General features: G+C 35.1%; 4 protein-coding genes across 4 annotated transcripts; all 4 read right to left on the reverse strand.

Annotated features, from left to right (window-relative positions):
• Nucleotides 1-2,430: 2,430 nt before the first annotated feature.
• LOC147273124 (putative inorganic phosphate transporter 1-9) lies at nt 2,431-5,677 on the reverse strand. Its single transcript, XM_086256675.1, has 2 exons — nt 4,831-5,677; nt 2,431-3,468 (listed from the first exon to the last, which is right to left on the reverse strand). Exons 1-2 carry the CDS (start codon nt 5,547-5,549, stop codon nt 2,592-2,594), a joined length of 1,596 nt encoding a protein of 531 aa, XP_086112801.1. The 5' UTR covers nt 5,550-5,677; the 3' UTR covers nt 2,431-2,591.
• A 3,891-nt stretch (nt 5,678-9,568) lies between these two features.
• Nucleotides 9,569-14,179, reverse strand: LOC147273125 (uncharacterized). Its single transcript, XM_086256754.1, has 4 exons — nt 14,113-14,179; nt 13,652-13,657; nt 10,165-10,316; nt 9,569-10,063 (listed from the first exon to the last, which is right to left on the reverse strand). Exons 1-4 carry the CDS (start codon nt 14,177-14,179, stop codon nt 9,569-9,571), a joined length of 720 nt encoding a protein of 239 aa, XP_086112880.1.
• Nucleotides 14,180-16,917: 2,738 nt separating this feature from the next.
• Nucleotides 16,918-18,423, reverse strand: LOC147273126 (uncharacterized). The gene is made up of 4 exons (XM_086228461.1): nt 18,034-18,423; nt 17,599-17,698; nt 17,426-17,526; nt 16,918-17,049 (listed from the first exon to the last, which is right to left on the reverse strand). Exons 1-4 carry the CDS (start codon nt 18,175-18,177, stop codon nt 17,029-17,031), a joined length of 366 nt encoding a protein of 121 aa, XP_086084587.1. The 5' UTR covers nt 18,178-18,423; the 3' UTR covers nt 16,918-17,028.
• A 2,156-nt stretch (nt 18,424-20,579) lies between these two features.
• LOC147273127 (protein NLP4-like) lies at nt 20,580-26,089 on the reverse strand. The gene is given in 5 exon segments (XM_086256722.1): nt 20,580-21,816; nt 22,212-23,121; nt 23,213-23,260; nt 24,880-25,126; nt 25,128-26,089. Coding segments are annotated over 5 exon segments (2,712 nt in total). The 5' UTR covers nt 25,745-26,089; the 3' UTR covers nt 20,580-20,926.
• Between the last annotated feature and the right edge of the window lie 238 nt (nt 26,090-26,327).

Here is a 26,327-nt window from a genome sequence, read left to right on the forward strand (position 1 = left end):
AAAATTATTATTAAAATTGAACATATGGCAAGTTTTGAGTGGAAGGTTGTGCCACTCAACAAGATGAGGTGGCAGGAAACCTCCCCACCGAAGTTTTACTCATCCATATATACCATCGCTTGCTAAGCCTATATCTAATGTATAATATATATATATATATTATATATGTAGGAAAGATTTCTTATTTAAGGTTAAATAAGAGATCTTTTGTAGAGCCTATTTTACATTATATTTTAATGATCGGAATCGTCTACATTTTAGGTCTCCATTGAAAGATCGTTCTTGCAAAAAATTAGCTAAATCGGAACCATTTACCCATTTGTTTAAATGGCTATTATTTCAAGTGTTTATCGAAAATATTTTGTTTATCTATTTATTTGATCAAAATTACATAGCTTAATAGTTTTCGATTTGTCTAAATTTTTGCAAGAATGATCTTTGAATATTGACCTAAAAAATAGACGGTTCGGATCATTAATATACTATATGGAGTGGGCCGCATGAGGGAGCATCGAGTGCTCGGTACTGCACTCGGCCATTGTTAAAAACATGCTACCGAGTGCTCGACGACATGTTCACAAGTCCATTCGTCCGTACCTGATCGAATATGTATATTTTATATATATACAGTAATGATCACTCGCTCATCATAGAGCGGGGAATTCCCGCTCACCTAACCACCCAGCAACGAATTTCAATGATCGGAACCGTCCATATTTTAGAGCATCATTCAAAGATCACCCTTGCAAAAAATCAGCCAAATCGAAAACTGTTTAGCCACTATATTATTGTCAACATTATTTCAACATTATATGACGAACTATATTTGTCTGCAAAGTTTGGAGGACCAAACAATTATCGATTTGGCAGATTTTTTACAGTAACAACCCTTAAGAATGGACCTAAAAAATGGACGGTCCTGATCATTGAATTTCCATCACTATGGTGAGCGAGTGATCATTTATATATATATATATATAAAATTAAGGTTGAAGTGTTTTTTTTTCTTTGCAGAGTAGGTGTTGGACTTTTGGGAGTATGATGAGGGATGGTGTTGTTGACTTAGAATTGTGTTTTTAACCTTATTTGTTGTTTCCTCTCTCTAGGATTAGCTTGTCTGCACTAGCGCTTTATCTTTATATAGTTTATTACTATCTACTGCCAAACAAGTTAACAACTTAATTTTTTAACATTCATTTATCTATATCTAAGGAATAAAATTTCGGGTTTCGAGGAAATTTTGACGGAAATTTTGAAGATTTTTAAATTTCGACAAAAATTAGACAAAAATGACGGAAATTGTGATCAAAATACGAAAATTTTGAATGAAACTTTACCATATATTTATTTAACATATTATCTACTAAATTGATAAAAAAATATTGAAGAAACCAAATTATATAGTAGGTTTTATGTGATATAAGATGAATATAATGCACACTGGAGACAAATACTGTTAAATTAAATTAGTATATGATTTATACTCTATAATCTGTACACTAAACTCTATGTATTTTATAATCTATATTCTATATTGTTTAGGATATGATATATGATATTAGGGTTTAGGCCCTTTAGGGTATTTTAAATTATTTTTTATGTAGAAATATATTATAGTTTACTAGTTTAGGGTTTAAAAACAACTAAACGAAACTCCAAAACGGCCAAACGAAACTAATAAAATATAATTAAAATAATTCATTTTTATACATTTTTATACTATACCAGTATACCCTAAATAAAAAAAACTAAAATACTAAATACCTTTCTATATAATTTATAATTTTATATACATTTCTAATTTTCTATAATTTATATAAAATATATATAAATTTGTAAACCCTTTAACTTATTAACTTATATGTTTTTTAGTTTATATAATACATTTCTATATAAAAACTAATTAAAAATACCCTAAACCTTAATATCACAATAAATTGTAAACCCTATATAGTATATGTATATGATATCTCATACTAAATTACTAATTTCTATACCCTAATAGCCTAAATTGGCTAATAGCCTAACAGTCTAATACTATAAATTTATAATTCATACACTCATAGTTGGTAACTTGAAGTTTGGTATATAGTATATGATTTAATACTATAATATGGTATAGTATGACATAATATGATAATATTAGTAATTTAGTATATTGTATAATATGGTATAATATGATTATGGTATAATATGGTAATATTAGTATATGGTATAATATATTAATATCAATATGGACTATGGAGTTATGGACCATTTATGATTTATGTAATTATTTCAATCATAAATGTATAATATGGTATAATACATTAATATGGTATTAGCCATTTAGCCTAACGGCCCTATTAGGTATATGACCTATAGCCTATACCCTAAGGTTTAAGATATGATATCCAAACACGGAAATTCTATCATCCCAACATGCATGAGATGGAGCGAGAATACTTTAAACCACAAATTTATGAACAAAAATTTGCTTCCTATGCAGCAGTACTAATTTCATCACTTTCCACAGAGCGTGATCCTTCAGCAGCAGCAACATCATTATTGAGAGACGAGGAATGGGACCTTACAGTAGCACCTTCAAAACATCAAAGGAAACCGCTGCTGCCCTCATGATCATAATGTTGGTTAATCTCATTCTCTTCCAGTGATCTGCCATTCGTTTCAGGTGTGAAGAAATACGTCACCACAAATCCCAAAATACAAACTCCACCTAAAATAATCATTGAGACCATCATCCTTACTACCGTTTGATCATCATTCTCTTTTTTATCATCATAATTCTCTTTTCTATCATGTACAGCCCACTGAATGCCAACAGATCCAACAATGGCCCCCACCTTCCCGGCAGCCCCGGAAATCCCATGACAAGTTGATCGAAATCGTGCAGGAAAAAGCTCTGCCGGCACAATGAAAGTGGTAGTGTTTGGTCCAAAATTTGCAAAGAAGAAAGTGAGGCCACAGAGGACAATGAACCCTTGGTTTATGTACATGTTTTTAGACCAGTACAATTTGTAGGGTATCCCAATTGCGAAATAAACGAGTGCCATGACGAAGAAGCCCATCATTTGGATTTTGCGTCTTCCAATCCGATCGATGAAATAGACAGTAAACCAATAGCCTGGAATTGTAGAACATATGGCAAGGATGGCTTGCAAGCGTGCAACATGCAAAGCGTCCTGATAGGCGTTCACAGTGTTTTTTGGGGGGAGAAATTTTTTGTATATTTGAGATTGGAAGAGGTTGCTGCTGTAAAACACAACGTCCACGAGAAACCATGTGGCAGAACAAGAGAAGAGGTCGCGGCCATGGAGGCGTAAAAATTGCTTGGAGAAAAGAGGATATGGTGATGGTGGTGGAAGTTGCGGCGACCCGTCTTCTGTAATTTGACTCATTGAGACCTCCAACACCTTCTCCATGTCTTCAACCGCTTGGGGGACATTTAGCTCAACCAATGCTGTATATCTGAACCAGACTAAAGTAATTAATCTTTGGCCAAAAAAAAAAAAAGACTAAAGTAATTAATCAAGTCAATATTATACTTTTAAATTTGTAAACAGCTAGCCACCATTGCATGCTTGTGTTCTCTCTTTTATATGCTTAGATTGTAATTCTTTTCTATTTTCCCCTTAATAATTTATGGGATGGGACAAATATCACGTACCCATAATTTTCTTTAATTGAATATTAGGTTGAACCCCTTAGTATGTATATTTTTTTATTGAAAATCCAGATAGTTTCTTTTTGAATTTTCTTCTTTCATGCATGGCTGATTGAAAAGTGGATCTTGGTGGCAAAGTCACAATACCACCATATATACCATCTGGGAGAAGAGGTTTACAGTGATAGAGCTTTCCTCTCTTCCCTCTATCAACCAGTCTTTATGATATATATATATATATATATATATATATATCTTGGTTGCCATTTGATCAATTCAAAATCAAGGTTAAAGCCCCCATAAACTAGGTGCGTGTATAAGCCCTTAGAAAAAAAGATACCCAGAGTCCATGTGTCCCAAAAAAAACTGATTTATAAACTCATAGAATGAACAACTATAGTACTAACCCAACACAAGAGATCGAGCTATAGTACATTCCACTTTTGTTATTTTGTGTTTCTTTTTTTTTTTTTTCCATTAATTCCAGCTTTTTTCTTCTTCTTTTTTTAAATATATTGGCTACTTGATTTAACTATTTGATTAACGTTACCTATTAATTTTTACGAACAATAATGCACATATTTTTTAATGATTTATAATCTACCTATAAACGATTTTATGTGTTTTAGTACCTTTAACAATTTAAAAATCCCTAATGATTTACAGACCTCAATTTTATGAATCTACATAGTATTTTGTGCGTTTATGTAATCTATCAACTACTTTTTTGTTCGTGTTTATGTTCCTACTCGATCATAATTATGCGCCTATTGTATGGTGTTTATATACCTACTACTATATCGTGTTTGTATCGTGATAATTACAAAGGTATATATACCTACTACTATATCGTGTTTAACAAGAGTAGACATAATTAATGATCATAAGAGTCCAAATAGTGTATATAATTATTAAAGGCATAAATCAGCAGTGTGGCAGTATAGCATATTAGCATGTCCCCAAAAAAATAAAATAAAAAAAGTCGTACGTATGTCATGAATATTTTTCTCACAAAATGTTGGAGCTCACATACAAGTATACAACCAAGCCAAATGGGACAAACAGACATTGACGAAACAATATGTAAATCCAATCCAAAATGTCAATGATAACGACAACAATGAAAAAGAAACGATGACAATTACAAAGGTTAATTAAATAATTACCTGGCAGTTTCAGGCATCTTCATACGCCAATAGTACGTCATGGCAGCGGGAATCGCACCAAGCATGAGTATCAACCTCCACGCGATGTCAGCTTCCATCGGCGTCTTCCCTTCGGGCGACGCATTCGCCTTCGACGTGGCGCCGTCGAATGCGGCGCACACCACCATCGTCACCACCGAGCTCGCCAAAATCCCAAACCCCTGCATCGAGAACACCGCCGCTATAAGCGAGCCACGTGTCCTCGTGTTGGCGAACTCCGACATGATGGTGGCCGACAGGGGATAGTCCCCGCCGATCCCGATCCCCAGCAGGAACCTGAAGAGCCCGAGACTCACCAGAACGCAGCCCCTCGACGTGCATATGGAGAAGCCGCACCCTATTGCGCTCAGCACCATCACCATCAGTGACAACCCGTACACGCGGCGCCTCCCCATTCGGTCCCCCAGCCGGCCGAACACCAGCTGCCCAATGACCGTCCCCAGGAGGGCCACGCCCACCAGGGCTGAAACGACAAGTGCCGGCACCACGAAGTTGTCGTTTGGGTCCGACGACGTCGTCTCGTCCTGATAGTATATGCGCCCGAGGAGTCTCATTATGGGAGGGATACAGAAGAGGTCGTAGGCGTCGGTGAAAAGGCCCATGCCGGCGATCATAATGGCCTTGAAGTGATACCATTGTGTCTTCGCCGTGTCGAGGGCAGAAAGGACTTTTAACGCCATTAATTAATTATTTACTAGCTATACCAATTTTTTGTTGCTGCAGATTGATTAATATATGGAGTAGCTACCAGTACCAGAGGTACTAATTAAGATTACTCCCTAATGGAATTAAGCTTTTCTAATTAACACTTAGCTTATGTATATATATATATATACTAATATACATCGTTGGATACATTAATTTAGTAATACTGATTGATATGATATAGACTTATATATATTAATGAGTTTGGGGGGAGGCATCGATCAGGCAGTTTCTCAGATGGACACATTGATGTGATATCTCAAGGTGGACAGTTAATACCAGTCTTTGATTCCATGAATATGCGAATGAATCATTTCATTGCAGTCCTGCAGTCCATACTTAATTTGCTTCCCTTCGAAAGAAAAGAAAAATACTTAATTTGCTTCACTCCTTCTATATTTTAATTGCAATAAACTATATGTTGGAGATAAATTCACATGAATTCAACAACTAACAATATACTTACATGCACGTGGCTCATCGAGGTCCTCTTTGGCACATTGACCAGTCAACGATTGACTCGATCAACCATGCTAGCCACCTCATCATTCCAGTTCAGCTATGCATCAATTTGGTCTCATCACCACTGTTCAGTCAAACACCTCATTGTCCAAGCTAAATATGATCAGGCACAATGACTTGAACAATCTCACCACCACCGAATTGCCACAACCTTTTGGCTCAGCTCAGCCTGGTATGATGTCTTTTCGATCTAACACATCCGACAACCTTGTAGTTGGGGAAATTACAGATGACACATGCTTGGCTCGGCTCGAGGATTGTGGTCCATTGCTATTCCAGAAGGTTCCGGTAATGTCTAGCTATCTTTAACCATATATACTCAAGTGGCTACTTATTCTTCCTGACATGCAAGCTTAAGATGAGACTGCTAGGGCTACCCATTACCCTAAAGTCACATTTGCATTCAATGCAAACTTGTTGGGTAGTTGTGAATGACACTATTCTGAAATGATGACGTGGCCTCATCTTTATCACTCATCAACATGTAAGAAAATATATCATTTACCTCTTCTTAATTTGCCTATATATGACACTTATAGACACAAAGGAGGGGTTCACAAAACCCTAAACAAACACACATCTTCTTGAGAGAATAACTCAGAAGATCTTACCTTGTTTTTTCCATATTCTCCCAAGTTCATATCCTTGTTCTTGTTTGTTCTTACTCAACTACCTTTATAAGTCCATTACTGACTTACTCATCAGAGCTTAGTTGGCTGATACCACAACGGTACAACATCTTCTTATTATTCATACAGGTCACATTTTGTTAAAGATCCCAGGCAAGATAACTTCCCAGCAACATCCTAATCTGTCACAGCCCGAACCCTGGGTATCATATAGACATCCTAATCTAATTTTCAATGAAATATATATCGTTGGATACATTAATTTAGTAATACTGATTGATATGATATAGACTTAATATACTAATGAGTTTGGGGGAGGCATCAGGCAGTTTCTCAGGCTGAGACATTGATGTGATATCCAAGGTGGACAGTTACTACTAGTCTTCACTGCAATAAAAACTTTGATAGACATCACTTGTTTAATATCAATTATTGTAAAAACTGATATTAAAACATTTTAGATATCAGATGATTTTTTTGATGATATCTTAATTTATTAAGATATCACCTAATAATTTTTATTGATTTTTGTGATATCTTAATTTTTTCATTTTCATTAAAAATTGGTATATAAGTCCTTAACTGATATCTTTGTTGGAGCTAAAAAAAAATTGAATCAAAATTTTTGGACAACTTAAAAATTTTGACTTATGTTTTCCAACACATCCAAACACAAACAGAAACACGTACATAGTCACAAAGTCACACAAGCTCTCTCTCACCCTCACTGAGACACACACTCACTGCCATTCTCTCCTTCTCTCTGGTTCTGGTTCTGGTTCTCACTCAGACCTTGTTGTCGAAGTCGAAGTTGTCGCCGGTTGACCTTGGCGTCGGTGGTCAAGCACGAACTATATGATCCTCCTGGGTTGCGGTGTCTAAAGGTAAGCTCAGTCTCATTTCTCCTGGGTTCTCTCTTTCTCTCTGTCCTCTTCTCTCTATCTCTACTGGTTCTCTCTTTCTCTCTGTCCTCTTCTCTCTATCTCTACTGGTTCTCTCTTTCTCTCTGTCCTCTTCTTCTCTCATGAGTTTTCTCTTTCTCTCTTGCTGTTGTTTAGGGTTTTCTTCAAATTAGGGATTTTCTTAGGTTCGTTTGCTTCTCGAAATTAGGGGTTTTCTATGAATTTAGGGCTTTCCCACGTTCTTTGGAAAATCCATTAGTAGTTTTCTTGGTTTTTAGTTTCTCTCTCTTTCTTCTTGGTTTTTAAGTTTTATTGGTGGGTCTATTTTCAACAGGGTTCGATTGGATTTCTTGGATATCTCTTGGGTTTCCTTCACTTTCTCGGGAAAATTTGTTTCTCAACCTGGGAGTATTGAATTGAAGGTGAGTGGCTCGGTCACTCTTTTAGCACATACCCAGATCATTTTTCTCATTTGTTTTGCTTTTACTTGGAGTTTTAAGTTGCTTTCTGTTTGTTTTTTTATTCTAATTTGATGTTTTCAATTGGTGATGTCAAATTGTGAAGTGGGTATCTGTGATTATTTTCTGCTTATTTTGGTGTTAATTGGGTCTGATCGATGTGGAATTGAATATTGTTAATGGGTCGACTTTTATTAGCTTCATGATGATTGATGATGGAGATGTTATTCTGCCGATAAAATGTGTTAAAAGGGAAAGAGTTGTTAATTTGAGTGGGAGAGTTGGTTTCTTTGGTTACTTTAAGTTCTTGTTTGAAAATTTTGAGAATCCACTTTAATTTTGGCAGTTACAAACCAATGGAAATGGAAAGTGGTTAGTTGCTTGCTTCTTTTTGTATTTTAAAGATGCTTTGCAATCTGAAAATGGAATTTCAGAAATGACTTCTTAATGTTGTGGGAAGAGGGCACTTTTAGAGGAATTGGAAACATTTGGTTTCCAGAAGCTACTCAAATTGGAAATAGGAGTTTTGAAATGGAATCATAAATGCCCACCAAACAACAGCCTATTTGACTTGAGTTTGGATGAAGGTGTTGATTAATTTATATGAATATATATATATATTTAATGACAGCTTTTACAAGGGTGGTATGTATGAGTGTCAATATTCCTCTATCCTTATATAGTTATACATGTTATATACTTATATACTTATTACTTATATATAATATATGTATAGGGTAATTAACTAATTAATATAGTTTAGGGTATATAGTTATAATTTTATTAGGGTATAGGGTTATAGTTGACTATGAGTCTAATTGGGGTTTCAATTGGGTTTATATACTTATATAATTATATATGTTATATACTTATTACTTATATATAATATATGTATAGAGTAATTAACTAATTAATATAGTTTAGGGTATATGGTTATAATGTATTAGGATATAGGGTTATAGTTGACTATGAGTCTAATTGGAGTTTCAATTGGGTTTATATACTTATATAGTTATATATGTTATATACTTATATACTTATTACTTATATATAATATATGTATAGAGTAATTAATTAATTAATATAGTTTAGGATATATAGTTATAATTTTATTAGGGTATAGGATTATAGTTGACTATGAGTCTAATTGGGGTTTCAATTGGGTTTATATACTTATATAATTATATATACTTATATACTTATTACTTATATATAATATATGTGTAGAGTAATTAACTAATTAATATAGTTTAGGGTATATGGTTATAATGTATTAGGATATAGGGTTATAGTTTTTTTTTTTTTTGGCCACTTAAAAAAACTTCAATAAAAAGCCACAAAGGCAAAGAACAGCAAAGCAACATACAAACCAGAAAAAACAGAAAACAAAGCAGTAAACCAAAAGAACAAGACAGGAAAACAACTCAGCAACCAAACTAAACAAACTCCTAAAAAAAAAACAGATAAGCTAAAAGCCAAAATATCAATCTAGAGGAAGCCCATCTGCCACCAGGACTCCAATTAAGGAAGATGGGGGTGAGATCACCCAGTCCTCTGGACACATCCTCCTGCAAGCTAGCAAGGCAATTGCATCAGCAACACCATTTGCTTCTCTTGAAATCCAAGACCATCTAACAGATGAGAATTCAATTGCAAGATCCCAGATGTCTTGAATGATTGGAGAGATTTGCCAAGCAACACAACTGGCAGACCTGTTAAGAGCATCAACCACAGTCTTAGAATCAGACTCCATCTCCACATCTAGAATATCAAATTTCTTAGCACAAAGCATCCCTTCCTTTATTGCCAAAGCTTCAATTATATCAACAGAGTCAGCCAAGCAACTAACAGCACTACCACCAATCACCTTACAACTGCTATCTCTAACAACTACTCCAATCCCAGCCTTTCTAGAATCCTGGAACCAAGATCCATCCACATTGATTTTTAATCTTGGAAGCAAGGAGGACACCAAGACCTTGGAACAGATAAGTGAGTAGATATAACTGGGAGGATCTGAGCAGTGGAAGAAAGAGAATTAAGAAATTCAATGCAAGCTCTTCTTGCAGACAAGCAAACCACAACAGGATCAGGAGATACATTCTGAAAAATGGCTTTACACCTTGCTTTCCATATAGACCAGAATATAAAACTAATCCAAGTAAAGACATAATCTGCAGAATCCTTCCAACAACCTAAAACATCCACCAACCAAACATCAATACGGGTCACTGCAGCACGATCAATCATATACCCCAAACATTCACACCAGACCACCTCCACCCAAGGACACAACAATAGAATATGCTCAATTGTCTCTGGTAAAGTCCCACAAATTGGGCAGAGAGGGCAAGCTACAATCATCTTTTGATGCAAATTAGCTCTTGAAGCAACAACATTTTTCAAAGCTCTCCATAAAAAATGCTGGATTTTTGGAAGAGTTTTAGCTTTCCACACCAAATTCCAAATCGTAGAGTTAACTTGATGAGAATTATAAGGAGGAATACGATTGAGAATAGGACGTGAAAAGTGCTGCCAATGATAACCAGTTTTAACAGAATAAACTGGTTAATTGACTATGAGTCTAATTGGGGTTTCAATTGGGTATATAGTTATATATGTTATATACTTATTACTTATATATAATATATGTGTAGAGTAATTAACTAATTAATATAGTTTAGGGTATATGGTTATAATGTATTAGGATATAGGGTTATAGTTGACTATGAGTCTAATTGGGATTTCAATTGGGTTTATATACTTATATAGTTATTAGTTATATATGTTATATACTTATTACTTTTAGGGTTTACGGTATAAATTATTAGATTATAGGGTTTCTTTAAACTTTAAACCCTAAACCCTAATACATAATTTCCTCTATTAGAAGTTTATAACTAATTAACTATATACTATATCTTAGAACTATAATAATTTTAGTATATAGTGTTTAGTTCATAGATTATAGAGTATAAAGAATATACTAATTTTATTATAAAAGGTATAACCAAAATTATATACTAAAACATTATTATATATAGAGAATATAGGCCATATGGTTATATAAAATATATTTTAGGGTCTAAAATATAGCTAGGTTAATATTAATTTTATTATCTAAAATGTGTAAAATGTGTGTAAAAATGTGTATAAAAATGTTTATCAAATGTATAAAAATTAAATATATATAAAAATTAAAAATACATATTAATTAAACGGTCCAATCCAGTCTAGTCCAGTTCTGTGAAGTGCAAAACCGGAACCGGAATTGGATTGGACCGGTCCGGTCCAATTTTGATCCGATGTTGACCAATTTTGGTCAAAGCAGTTTTTTACGGTTTTTTTTCCCCCCGGTTTCCGGTTTAAATGCCCACCCCTAGTTGTTTCTATCTCATTAACTAAAAAAGAAATACCAAGAACATAAATGTTATCATACGACCTTAAACAACCTACCCATTTGATTTTCACTACTACAAAATAGCAATCAGACGACGGATTTTAACCGTTGTGTGAGTTTCGAATTTACCGTCGTCTAATCGACTGATGTCTATTCATACCTCAATAGACAACGGATAAAAACCGTTGTCCTGGTGCACCTACACAACGGTTATACATAGACAACCGTTGTATATACACCCTTAAAATCAATGATTTGGTGGATACCGTTGTTGAGTGCCAACCTACACATCGGTTTATATGTAAAAACCGATGTGTAGATATATGTCAAGCAACGGTTACCTTATGTAAAGCATGAGTTTTACAACTATTTTAGATACAAACACGAGGTGAAATACCCATGAAGACAACGATTTATTGATAATAACCGTTGTGTAGGCTATTGAAAATAGGTATACTGCCATGTCTATAGGTCTTTCATACTACGTTGTTTACATGAAACCGTTGTATGAATGCATTAAAAACATCAGATTTTAACCATATAACCATTGTATATACTTATTTGGTACATCGGTTTTGAGTTAGAAACTGTTGTATGAAGGCATTTAGCACAATGGCTTTCTAAGGTTTGTATGGTATGCTTATGGATTAGACAATGGTTTCTGATATTGAACAATTGTAAGTTAAGGGTATAGACCACGCTTTTGATCGAAAACTGTTGTATAATGTGCCTGTTTACATCTGTTTTAAGAAGCTCCCAATTGTCTTTGACCACAATGCAATTATAAACAAAAATGCACAATCTGATGAGATAGATTGTTTTGGTACAACCATTGTTCCAAATTGATTCCCATCATAATTAACATTCCTAATAAATTATACATTTACAAAATACCATTCACAATAATAAAGAATTGGAATTTATAAAATACCAAATAATATAAGATATTTCAAGATGGTAATTGTATATATGCCTTAACCCAATTCCATTTACAAAACCAACCATGCCATACACAAAAACCCTCCATATATGCCTTTCCAAAATATCAAGCATCAATCTAATCTACCAAATTGCTGCCATATATCAAAAGTATTATCCAGCAAAGCTAGCCTATCAATCATTAATATCCCCAAGCTAATCTAACAAAGTAATCAATCATATATATACTCCAAGCTAGTCTAACTAAACACATGGCCAACAAAATCAAGTCAAAAAGGTGTCATATATGCAATAATCCAACATTAGTCTACATATACTGCCCCACAAAGTTTGCCCATTTAGCCCGGACTTCATTGATATCTAGCTTCTTGGGTATAAGTGTTGTCCTTAATTCCTCCGCTCCCACTGAAACAAGGCAAAAATGGAGTACTAATTAAAAATAAAATTCAACCCAAAATGCAAACAGTCCAGTAGAAAGAAAAAAAATAAAGAATATGCCCAATTAGGTGTATTGTGATTTCAAGATAGCACATATAAAACATAAGTGCACAACTTCATTAACTAAAAATCAAGCTCACAAATACCTTAATATTATCCCGATAATTTCTAGTTAGAGCAAAGTCATAAGGAATATAAGGGCAAGTGAAAAACATAGGCATGCAAGAGAGGAATATTGTTGTCAGGTTTCAGATTTTCAAGGCAAACTTAGAAATTACACCAAAAATGCTTCCGATGTCGAATTAAGATGATTTTGTGAAGTATATAATAAAGTCGAAGTTACTAAAAATGATAGGAAATGAAAAAAAGGTGGGAGATGACCAAAGAAGTGGGAAAGTAACGATAAAAGGGAGAGAGGATGATATAAAAAAAATGTGGAAAAAGGTCCATTTAGTGGACCGATGACCCATGACCCATCATCCCCCATCCCTCCCTTGCTTTTTAGGTCATTATTCCTTGCTTTTTAGGTTTTGTCACTAATAAATACTAGAAATTTTTTTGCACAAAAGTATGTGTCCCACTGCCAAACCCATATATTTGAAACAATATTTAAGTGCAAGTTTAAAATTAATATACATAGAGAGTGAGAAGAGCTAGAGAGAGATACCCTTTGGGGTGCTGGTTCAAGAGCAATTCTAGCCCTAGTGATGATTCCAAATTGCCCTAGCCCACCAAGAACAGCGTGGAACAACTCTGAGTTTCACTCTTTTGAACATGTCATGAGCTCACCCTTACCTGCAATTAATCCAAGAATTAAGGTCATTAATGCAATATTGATATCATGATACTGCCAAAGATTGAATTTGAACATACATACCCACAACCACCAATCACCATGCATTAATCAAAATGTATATTTGGCAGCAACCCACAACAACTTACTAATGTGATTGATGACAATCATATTGTTGTATCATTTAACAAAAAAGAGCCCATGTGAAGGCATACATTAATTAATATGCTACAGTCCACAAAGGAATATCACATTAACTGCCTTTCTATTTGGACGTTCATACAGACGAAGATTAATTAGTTTAATGATCAAACAACAAATACACCACAATATATCTACTAAAATCATCATTTTCTTCGATCTTAATGGTTGATATAAAATACTGAATTGAAAACCTAGCTTACAAAAAAATGATCTATAGAATAGTTATATATATAAGAAAGTGTGAATGAATTACCTGTAACAAAGTCAAGCTCATGAACATTACTAATCTGAGGTCCATAGTTGAAAGCTTGGCCACTCATTCCAGCGTTGGAAAGAGTTCCACCCACTGACAAGTACAAGTAGTCAGTCCACGACTTGGGTGCCAGCCCATGCTCCAGCGTTGCCCTCAACACATCTCTCCACAGCTCCCACCCCAAGCATCCATATACAAAGTTTAATTACCATATCTGATTTGGCATATAATACTCTTTTACATGCACAATCATACTTACAAATGCATGCTTGTTTAAGCAATAATTAATAAATCTCGAACATGCTTACAAGAGTCATCAATGGTGGCAAGCAGAACTTAGTCCCTCTCCTGCTCCCACTTTCCTTTTACAATTTCAAGAATGACTTTTTGTAGTGATGCTCCCTTCACTGCAACCTGAAATCATACAAAAAGAAAAGTTACAAGTTGAAGTCAAATGCATCATCAAAGGGGTTTTACAGGTTTCACAACTCAACTTAGCACCCTAGCTAACAGATACCATATGGGTCTTTAATGTAATCATGCATAATTTATGAGGTAGATATTTTGTGTGTGGCTAAGCACCCCACCCACAACTAAAGCAACAACTAAATGGAACATGAATTGCAACCACGTAAGCATGATATAAGAATAGTATGATCCAATAGGAGGTAATTCAGTTCATGAAAATCTAGAGCAGGCAAAACCAACTCAATAATAAAATGATCTGAAACAGATACATCTAGCCAATATAATTATCCACTCAACAAAATCACTCAAAAAAAGTTTAATGAGTGGGAATCAATTGAAGTTAATCTCACAAGTGAATGCCTTACCCTGTCAAGAGGTATGTCCTTTGCATCTTGTAACTTCAAATCAATCACAACAAATTAAGACTTCATAACAACATAACAAATGACAATATTTTAAAATGTGTTGCACATAGCAAACATCAAATAATGTAGAGAAAGTTCTGTGAACAACAAATTGTTTTAACTATTATTGTGCAATCACAACTATGGAATTTTTTTTTTCTTGTATATATATGGACTGGACTGTTTACATTTAACAAAGTTAAGTTGATTCAGTCTGATGTCAGAAAGCAACTACACCAAATGAAGCCATAATTTATGTCAAGAATGTGTAGATGAGTAAAGGCAAGACGCAAAGATTGTAAGCAAGTATAATTTTATAAGCAACTGTAACATTTTCATTTCCTTTACACAATAAAGAGCTCAAGTGACAATTCTGTGATAGGACAATATAGTGTGTGTGTGTGTGTGAGCACAAGAGTATTCTACCTAGATATGCAATACTTTCCATTTCGATCATATGCATCTCTTTGCACTGGATCACTCAAAACTTGATAAGCTTCACCTAGTACTTGCAAATATTAAGATTTTTATACCCACAAAAAAAGGAAAAAAAAAAAAAAGAAGGGTAACAGACCATACAAATATGTGATACAACATAAAACGGCTCACGTTAATAAGACAATATAATAGCGCCTGTGTCTTCCCAAAAAAACTTAAATGCAGCAACCCATTTTCAGAGCAAATAAATGACAGAGCAACACTGCAATGAATCAGAGTTGATTTTATTGCTTAAGAAAAAGAAAAATTAGATGGCTCCAATTCTATTAAAAGGGTGGAAACCAATAATTATTTAGCCTCCATTTGATTCATAAAAGGGCTGTTACCAAGAAGAATTAGAAGCAGTGGACTTGCCTGAAATCTTTCAGCCGCTTGAGGATCGTTTGAATTTTTATCTGGATGAACTTGCCTTGCCTGTACCAATACACATAGCTTCTCCCTATTAAATTCTTGAGTTTTCAATACAGAAAAAGATTCCCAGTTCATAAAAACGCTCATTAAACAAAGTTAAATAGTTCACCAAGATTTGAACAAAAGAAAGCATAAACCCATAAGTGACATGTAAGTTTTAAAAAATGTGTTAGTATGAGTAATCAAATATCAATAAAGTGATTAAGGTCTCTTAATAATTTAGAAATCAAAATATTCATATTCTTCTGAAGCTCGATCAGATTCCCATTTCACTCAGTCATTAATGTTTCAAAATAGACAAAAAGAAGGCAGCCCATTATCATACAAGCGGGATCTACCACCAAATAATTCCATTCTAAGGTCATAAGAAAGGTTAGAACATTAAACAAAATATATCTATTATAAATTTAGAATTAATGGTTGAAATTCATTTATTCATTCTTGTATATGAATCATACCAATACACCAAAATTAACTGAGAAAAGGGTTAAAAAGAAGTTAAAAAATAAATGCAAAACTATTATGAAATATTGAAATGTACAGCATATCAAACTTCAATCTGATCAAATTTAGAAAAATGGAGGAATATATATGAAATAATGAACCTTGAGATAATAGGCCTTGCGAATTTCCTCTTCGGAAGCCGAGGGGCTGACGCTGAGGACATCATAGTACTCAGTTTCTTTCACCATTGTTTCTTGCTAAGTTGCTTATTGCCAAAGGACTCACTAACTCTCACAGAGCTCAGAATGTGAAAAGTTAAGGCTCAGAAAAAGAGAGAGAAAGAAAGAAAGAGTAGTGGGGGCGAGAGATGGTCAGACTGACTGACTTTGCACTTTGCACTTTGCACTTTGCACTTGCCTTTCCAGTTTGCACAGAAATAAAGAAATGCTCGAAACGAGGACTTGGGGTAGGCCAGTTGGCCAAGCAGTTGTGCTGCCCCCACCTCACCGGGTTTCGATCCCCCCCTCCCCCCTCTAGGCCTCTTTCCTTGGCCTCCTCCCTTTGTAACCAAAAAAAAAAAAGAAATGCTCGAAACCACTTTTTTGCGGGAGCACAACAGTTTTTTTAACTGTCCCCATAGTGGCGCTTATGATAGGCATTCGAAAATAGATAGCTTTTTATATTTGGGAAGCTAAAGGTCCATAAATTTTATCTGCAGAAATTATGTTTTGGAAAATTACAAAAACCAATTACATATAGAGGCACAGCATATAGATCACAAACAGAAACATAGGATACTGCAATACCACTGTTCAAATTATTGCAGAAAATGGTTTATTTTCTCAAGTTAGCACAATCTACATTAGAGATTGTACATTATCCCTAAGTTGATATGGGACAAAATTTAGTCAATATACAAAAATACAGCTAAATCAAAAGGCAAGCGCAAAAAGTTGGGATGACATAGCTATGTCGTATACAAAAAAAAAAAAAAAAATTATTGAAAATACATAAAAATATAAAAAGCTTAAAATATCATATTAATGGTACAAAAAGACAACAAAAAAAAAAAAAAGATATGAGCATACCTCAACTTCGTCAAGATCATCCAATGTCTCAAGGGTTATATTTGTAAGAATCACAGATGAAGCTCTGGTAAGTAAGTTCTGCATTCGAGACTCAATCAAATCTGAACATAGAAAGGATTTTACGGGCATAAGTACAACAGCTACAAGAAGTTAGCATAAAATTTCTGACATACCTTCATATAGAAGTATTGATGCAGCAATCGAAGGATTCAGCTGATGGTTTTTGTGTAATATGATGGTTTCATGACTGTTCCAGGGTAGTAAATGCATATTCTGTTAAAAAAAAAAAAACTCAGAAAACAGTTAATGAACAAAATTAATAATAATTAAGAACAAAAATTCCTATTAAAAATCCTAGTTCATGAGATTAAACCAAGCAACAAAATTTTAAAAAGAGATGACATGAAAGGAATCAACCTCAAAAAACAAACGAATCTAACCTCAAATCCCTCCAAAGTAAACCCACAAAAAAAATTACAGAAAAAAGAAAAAAAAAAAAAAAAGATAACAAAACACAAATTCAGCAACGTAGAGGAAATAATCAAGAACTTCATGTGAGAACCCTAGCACAGAGGAAAAACAAAAGAGCAAAGTGAGGGAAAAAGCACCTGAAAGCCCAGTGTGAGCTCAGCGAAGTCAATTGTCCAGATTAGGGTTAGGGTTTCAAGCTTTCCCAAATCTTTGTGTGATTTGGTTGGAGGATAGCATAAATCCAGTGATTTCAGAAGGCATAAACGACTGAGAGTCGACATGATAAGAAGATGTGTGCAGCCATGGCGACGGTGATGAGAAGACGAGTGCGTACATGGTGGTGAAAGGGCGACACAATGGTGGTGAGGGACGGTGATGGGTGATGGCCATAATCAGAAGAGAGAAAGAGAAAGAGTGAGCAAAGTGAGAGTGCGGGAGGTCTGGGTTTTGGGAAGAAGCAAGTCTGGGTTTGAGGGCACGAGGAGGAGGAGGTCTGTGTTCTGTCTGAGGGGTTAAAGGCGCGATGGTTTTTTTCATTAACGCGGGCGTGTATTTTGTCAAATACAAAGATCCGCAAATTTTTTTATTTTTCTGTAACTTGTCCAACACAACGGTTTTACTTAAAACTATTGTGTTTAATAATTTAAGAAAATTCATCCGACCAAATAGCATTGGATATGATACCTTCATATAACAGTTTATTAAAATCCGTTGTGTGTTAAATTAAGATAACGGACAAAATAAGAACCGTTGTCTATTTATACAATTGTAGTAGTGTTTCATTATCCATGAAGAGTTCTAATAATCTGAAAATGACTACAAACAAGTGCATCAATCTTTTTTATACTATTGATATATCAAATATTTAACACACTTTGTTTGCCTTTATTACTTGTTAATTTGCTATGTTCTTCAATGAAACTGTTGGTTTTAATGTGTTTTGTGCAAGTTTTGTAGTTTTGGTAATTTAGGGAATATTAAGCTAAAAAGGATAAAAGTCATGATGATTGAAGAATTTGAATTGGTATCGCGCATGAAAGGAAACCCAATTCTAGTCAACGTTTCACCAGCTCATCAAGGAAAGGAAAGAGGTCTCTCAAAGGAAATTAATTCTCATTTACACAAGGGATGCCGGCCCAGCCCTTTTCCAAGGGTATCAAGGATTAATGAAGGCCCTAGATGATTTAGGAATTGTAATCCCGTATGAATAGGGATTTGTGGTGTCTTTGTAATAGGATAAATAGGGGGGTGCGGTACTAGAGAGGGACGGCTGGAGAAGGGCTGCATATTTTAGATTGGAACATCATTATTATTTCTTGGGTGAACATCATGAATTCCTACTCCACACCCATGTCGCCTATCACCTTCATCATGCACTAAATTTCTTATACCGTAGCCTAGCTATGAATTCTCTAAGTTTTTCTAACTCAATTTAATTCTATTTTTATTCAAGCATGTTGAGTATTTATTTCTTGGTTTAATGCCTTCAATTACTTGATCACTAATTGATTGCCATGAAGAACTAGATTGAGACTGGAAGGAGATATCTAGTAAATAGCTTCTAGGAATAAATACCATAATCTGCATAGTTTAATCGGAAGAGGAAAGTATGGGTTGTGTTTTCATTAAATGTTTCTTATGGTCTTAAAGGGTCTTCATCGTCTAAATTCATATCTAGGAATAGATTGGCCGGGTTGATAGGATTGAGAATACAATTAGTATATCTAGGAATAGAATACTAGTGAAAAGCGTGGAAACAATTAGCAACATGCTAGGTAAAATTAGGATTGATTTGTTGAAAAGACTTGGGATGGATTAGTTATGGTGAAATCGTTGGCCTAGTACTTTATCATATTATTTTAATCCGTTACCTTGTCTTATACTATCTTGCATATTTCGTTTTCGATCCTTGTAATAGTTTTCTTGTCTAACCGTGTCAATTAGGCAGAAATCACACTGGTATTTAATAGATTAACTCAATCCCTGTTGGAACGATACTTTTCTTATTACTATATTACTTGAGCGATATTGTACCTTGCAATTATGCACATCAAGTTTTTGGCGCCGTTGCCGGGGATTTAGTTTAGTCTGTTAATATTAGGGCGATTTATTTTTTAGTTGTATTTTTGGATTGATAATATTAATAATAATAATAATTCTTTATTTGTGGTCTGTCAACATAAATTTTTATGCAATTTCTCACTGTCTCTTGTTTTCTCTTGAAGGTGGATGACTGGTACACGATCGTCAACTTGCAAATTAGTTGAATTTGAACCTGAAATTGAACAGAAGCTCCGAGCGATTAGAAAGAAACAAAGAGAGGACAGAGAAAAAGAGAATCAACAGAGAGAAGAAGAGATGGCCCTTGTACCACAAGAAACAATGGGAGACCTTGATATCCCAACAATTCCGACGTCACCATCAAGCATCGTCTTACCTGCGGCTGCCAGGAATTATGAATTGAAAAATATCCACTTTACTCATGATTGAGAAAGGAAAGAAAAAGAGTACGAATTTCATCGACGACTAGAAGTAAGGGATCAGTTTTTAGTTGTAAGACTCTATGGTGGCTCTGATACCATAAAGCACTTATAAACTAAATATGATTGAAAGCCTCAAGCAGTAGTGAGGTGATTCACTGTATTTATAAGTATACACAGTACAAGAGTCCAAATAGGGCTTATATAAAAGATAGCTATCAGTATAAACACAAAGATAATGACTAAAATACATTATGGGATAAATCCTATAGAAGTCAGATAACTCCACGTGCTCTTGGTGCTGGGCTTATGCTTATCACTATCAACTATATATAATATAATGGACCAACAAAGCAAAAAAGCTTGACCAATGCCTTTAACTCAATATCCCCAGATAATTGCTGTTTAAGATGGATAGCCAAGACTTCATGCTCCAATCCATGCTACGAGGCTTCAACACCGGTGCTGAAACTAGTGCAAGTGGTACGTGCATTTTATAGACTGCAAAATTCTGCAACATCAGTGTTGCAACTCGAGAAGCATCTTATACTCATGAATGGCCACTACTACCTAACAACATTTTTAAATGACGACCAGAAAGCTGGAGAGAGAGCTTAATTGTGCGGCCCTGCGAAGATTGGCATACATCAATACACTCCTCTAAATCAGCATCACATGTTAATAGCACCCACTCTGAGTCATCATCCAAGTATTTGATATCAAATTTACTCATGTCTTCTATACTAAATCGCCTTGCAATTTCTTGCACCAAATCTTCATATCCCCAATCACTTTGAATGCGGAACCGGATTTTCTCGTCTCCATATGTGACTTTTACTCTTTGAGCATCCCCTTCTTGAATTAGCCGGCCATTATTTTTCACTGCAGGTGGAATAGACTTCACTTTTTGTTGCTCTCTGAGATTTTTACCGCTTTGGGATCTTGGCAGTAGCTCCCTTCCATCTTGACCCAAGGCATGCAACTCTGCCTCACTTCTGACCCTCTTTAGCATGCCATCACTAGAGTTACCTCCAACAATTGAATCATCATTACCAGCGACGTTCCATGTGGGAGGCTGTTGCTGTGTCCTGCTGGAACAGCAATGGCTTGAACTGGAACTCTGACTGCATGAAGATGAGGGAGATTTTGATGCAGTAGCTTGGGAGCTGAAAACACCACCTTCCAGAGGCATGTTTTTTGGCTTTGGCTGATCACTCAGCTTTGAAGATGAAAATGGGTCGGTCCCCGATAAATTTCGAGAGGTTAGCTCTTGGAAGTTTGTATAGAAAGAGTCAATTTGGGAAGCACCAGAAGCGCCTTGGACTGAGTCGATAACAAGTTGCAGTTTCTGTAGAGAGTGGCCAACCTTCTTGATTTTTCGAGATGGCCAACGTTTAATCCCATGTTTTCGGCATATCCTTTTCAAGGTTGTGGAGCAAACTAAACATGGTAAATTTGAAAAAATAAAAGAAAAAAAAAAAACAATATTAAACATGAAATTTTGAAAAAGGAAAGTAATCTTCCTAGTAGAAATTTTACCATAATCCACATAAATACAAAGAGTTGCAAATATTATAGTGTGCTAGTCTTGTAGACATTTTGTTTAATTCAGTTGGTAATAGCTGATGAAACTGAAAACACTAACATGGCAACTTTACTTTGGAACATTGGAGTGCATATATGTATACTATACAAAGTATACACATAAAACGATAATGAATTACATAAAGTATACACACAGCACCATTACTCTTAAGGCCACCAAAATGCCACACAGACATTCACAAGAGCTAAAACATCAAATAGGAAGCAGGTTTATCAGAAGAAGTGCATACCTCCAATACTCTTTGCAGCATCTTTTAGGCTACCAGAAAAATATTTTCGAAGAACTTGCAAGGTGATAGCTTTCTCTGCCTTAGTACGTCTTTTCTCTCTTGTCTTACTCACACCAACACTTGAGAAGGTACCCTCACCGAAAGTAGAACACTCTCCACCAAACTCAGTACCGACTTTTTGGTTTGAATCTTGTTGATGCTGCTTTAACTTTGAGGATTTCAAACCCAGAATCTCCCTTTGTTTTTCCTTCGGGTATATTGAGACATCATTACCACTCTGTTGGACCTCTGTTAAACAGGCAATACTACTAGGGCTGGGGTCTGAAGGGACAACCACTTCACTGACTGGAAAATCAGTTTCCTCCTCTAGTTCCTTGTCCGTGACAACCCGTAAGCTCCGGCAAGTCTGTTGTATGATTAAGGATAGTGAAGTCAGCATCTTCTTCTGTTCTTCAGCATCCCTGCGCTCCACAGGCAAGAAGAACTCCAGGACAAAATCAGTTGAACCAGTGAGGATGCTCCGTAGACGTATTGCAACAGCTGCATGCAACCCGAACATCCTAGCGTGGTGAGATAGAGGATACTCTGTCTTGACAGAGGAAGTTATGTCATTTGAGAAGCATGGTTGATTAGTCATAAAAGCACTCCCAACAATGCCTTGGCCTTTTAACAAGTGATGTTCAGAACAAGCTTCATGAAAGCCCTGGATATGACGATCAGTCACATGGCAAGCATGATCCACAGTTGAAACACAGTGAACGTAGTTGTCATCAGAATGTCGGCACCCATCTTTACCTTGTTGAGTGCACAGAGCCCACGTTTGTGCTAAAGGCAATTTGTGTGTCTCACATGCAGATCTCAAGACCTCCTGGATCTCGGGTAATGCAGCTTGGTAGGGCTTGTCACACTCCTGCTAAGATAATACACCAAATGACCTTAAAAGTGATATTGGAATATTTATCTAATAAATCACTTTGCCTTCATGGAAATTATCTGCTTACCTTTACATTATGAGTACTCAAATTTTTAGAACTTTGAAGATCAACAGCCTGCAGATTTAAAAGGCTTGTGCAGATCAGAAAACAAGATTCATGTGAACAGGCTGATTTGGAGAAGAGTAGCAAAGAAGAACTCAAAAGTCCTTATCTAAGGAGCATGGATCAAAGAAGAATTTCATATCACAAGTCTATAATGACTTGTAATTGACACTAAATTTGGAATTTTTGTATCTCTGAAGCTATAATCACAGATATTACAGATATTCAGTGTAGGGTGGTTGGGGGAGGACAGGAAAGACATACAGACCAGACCGCAAGTTCAAAAACAGTAAAGGGAAGTTTGTCTGCATAAAACAATAAAAGCCAATAAAGCAAGAAGTTTTACATTGTTAAGATTGGATGGCCACGTATACACTTTAATTGTGCATGAGGATTCTCTTGAAAATAAACAAAAATTGTCGGTTACCACAAATTAAATACAGATAATATGTTTACATCTTGATTATCAGTTATATTTAGGGCAGCCCATCAGTCGGTTCGGATCGGTATTGGGGCTTACCAAACCAAAACCAAAAAATTTAGTATTTTTCAATTTCGGTATTTTTCGATTTGCTAATTTTTGGTAAACTTCAGTTTTCTGTTCGATTTCGGTAACTTTAGTATTAGATCATTTCGGTTCATTTTCGATTTACTTCAATATATCTTCAGTTCATTTTCGGTTTACTTTAGTATATCTTCGGTTCATTTTCGGTTTAATTATAATAATACTAATTATTATATACCAATATAAATTAAAATTTAATCAAATATGATGCATAAAATATAATATTTGATGAATATATATTTGCACGAGTAGTATTGGTAGTTTAGTATAGTACTAATATTAATTGTAATAATATTAATATTAGTAATAATATATACTAGTATAATTACTTTAATAATATGTATTAGTACATATCCTATTAATTTTGTATGTATATATGCCGATAAATACGAATAGATATATATATGCATTATTTACCTAAATATGAGATTCTTATTTTCTTAAAAATAATAACATTTACTTTATTAGAGAATGACTCTATATCTTAAGTCACATTTTTGATAATATTAATATGATAACATTATACAATTATATTTTCTTATAGTTGTTTAAGATATTAGTAGTTTAATATTTATTGTACCACTAATATAATAGTATTATATAACCATATATAACAAAATTTCAGTAATTGTTTTAGTCTTTTTGGGTATATATTTCGATTTTTTTAGTAATAATCGATTCGGTTTCTTTCAGTAATAATTTTCGGTAATTTATCGATTTATTAATTTTTTTTCGGTTTTTACCAAAACCAAACCAACTTTTTTCGATTTCGGATTTTCGATTTTCAAATTGTAAAAATCGGTATACCAAATCAAAAAAATTCGGTCGATTCGATAAAAACCAAATCAAAGGGCAGCCCTAGAACTTATATTACATTCATAGGGACTAATGGGACTTTGATTGATGTCAACTCCTGTAATATAATTTGTCAATGGTCATTAAAAAAAAAAAAGAACAATAAACTCCCCGGGCCTCTTGCAGTCTTTTTACACAACACTCACTGTCCTAATTGATAGGAAGAAAACAAATTGAAGAATGAAATGCTAATTCAGGAAAGAGCACAGACCTCAAGTGCCTTGCAGACACTTTGAAGCTCAGTTTGATACTTTATCTTCTGGGTGGTTGTAACAACCTCAAGGACGCCCAAGCAAGTCCTACTACCTTGTTCAAAGATGGGAAGTGCTAGAGTTCCACGTATATCATACAGTTGAGCATGGTCAACCCGAGGGTACTCATCACTTCTAAAGAATCGAACATCAGGAGTCCACTCAGGAACCTTACCAGAGAAAACCCGGCCAGGCAACCCCTCAACCATCCTCTCCAGTCGAGAACTGATAATTCACAGAGATGCCTCGATATTTGGCAAGCCTGGGACAGCCAGAATCAAGTGAGAAAGGTAGATCATTATTTGTTAAAACACGTCTACCCCCTCTATCTACTGGCAACCATATTTGTACAAGGACATCTTTGTTTCTCATGACATCACCAATGTACACAAGTACCCTCATTAATCTCTCCATCACTGGATTTTCTGTGGGTCTAATCCACCACCTTCTGCTCAATTCATGACCTTCAATTGTAGGATCTGCTAGTTGACCAGAGCAACCTTCAGCATCTATCATATTCTGGCCAGGAGACTGAACATTGACAGCATCTATCATATTCAACAATGGTCTTTGCATCTCTTGTTGATTGCTGTTTTGAGATGGGTTCATGCTCAAATTGCCATTGGTCTCCAACGCAGGCCAAACAATTGAGGGGTCCAAGAGGGCATCTGAACCGGAGGAGATCTGATTAGGAAATTCGGGTCCATCTGTGGTTTCCAAGCAGCATCCCTCTAAGAAGATTTCATCCATGAAGTCTAAATCGATATCGAAATCAGGTTGAGCTCCCAGCATCGTAGCTGATGATAAAAGATCACCATCTTCCATGATGACCCCTTTGCAGAAACCCCACTTTCTAGATTCTATTCCACTGAATTTATTCCAGAACCTTTAGGTCCCTAAACTGATCGAATGCGAGCTAAAATATCAAAATAGAAGATGTCTTAAGACCAAGTCCAGTCTCCACTGTCCTTCCTTGAAATTCTAGTCTGTCCAAATTCCCCAAAATCATAAAAAAGATTCTATGAGTATACAAAATAAAAGAAGAAATTGCAAACTACTTTTCGAGAAGTAGGAAAAGTGTGTTGATTTCTTACTCTGTAATTTTAAGGGAATTGAAAATGAAAGGAAAATGGGATGAACAGAGAAAACAGAAATGTCGTGGGACACCAGTAGTGCCTCTCACGCAGTGTATTTCTTCTGTATATTCAGTTATGACAAAGCTTTTGTAGCTGATACCACCAAAAAGATGTGAGGCTATGACCTCACTACATCCACTCACTTAATACCCTATTAGATATTGACATCTGTCAACTCATTACATTTATAAAACTAACGAACTTAACTCCCTAGCAGCTCATTAACATTTCTAATTATCAGACAAAAGACTTAATTAATCTCAACACTCCCT

The sequence above is a fragment of the Dryas octopetala genome, chromosome 9 (assembly GCF_963921425.1).
Source record: "Dryas octopetala chromosome 9, drDryOcto1.1, whole genome shotgun sequence".
NCBI classification, from domain to species: Eukaryota; Viridiplantae; Streptophyta; class Magnoliopsida; order Rosales; family Rosaceae; genus Dryas; species Dryas octopetala.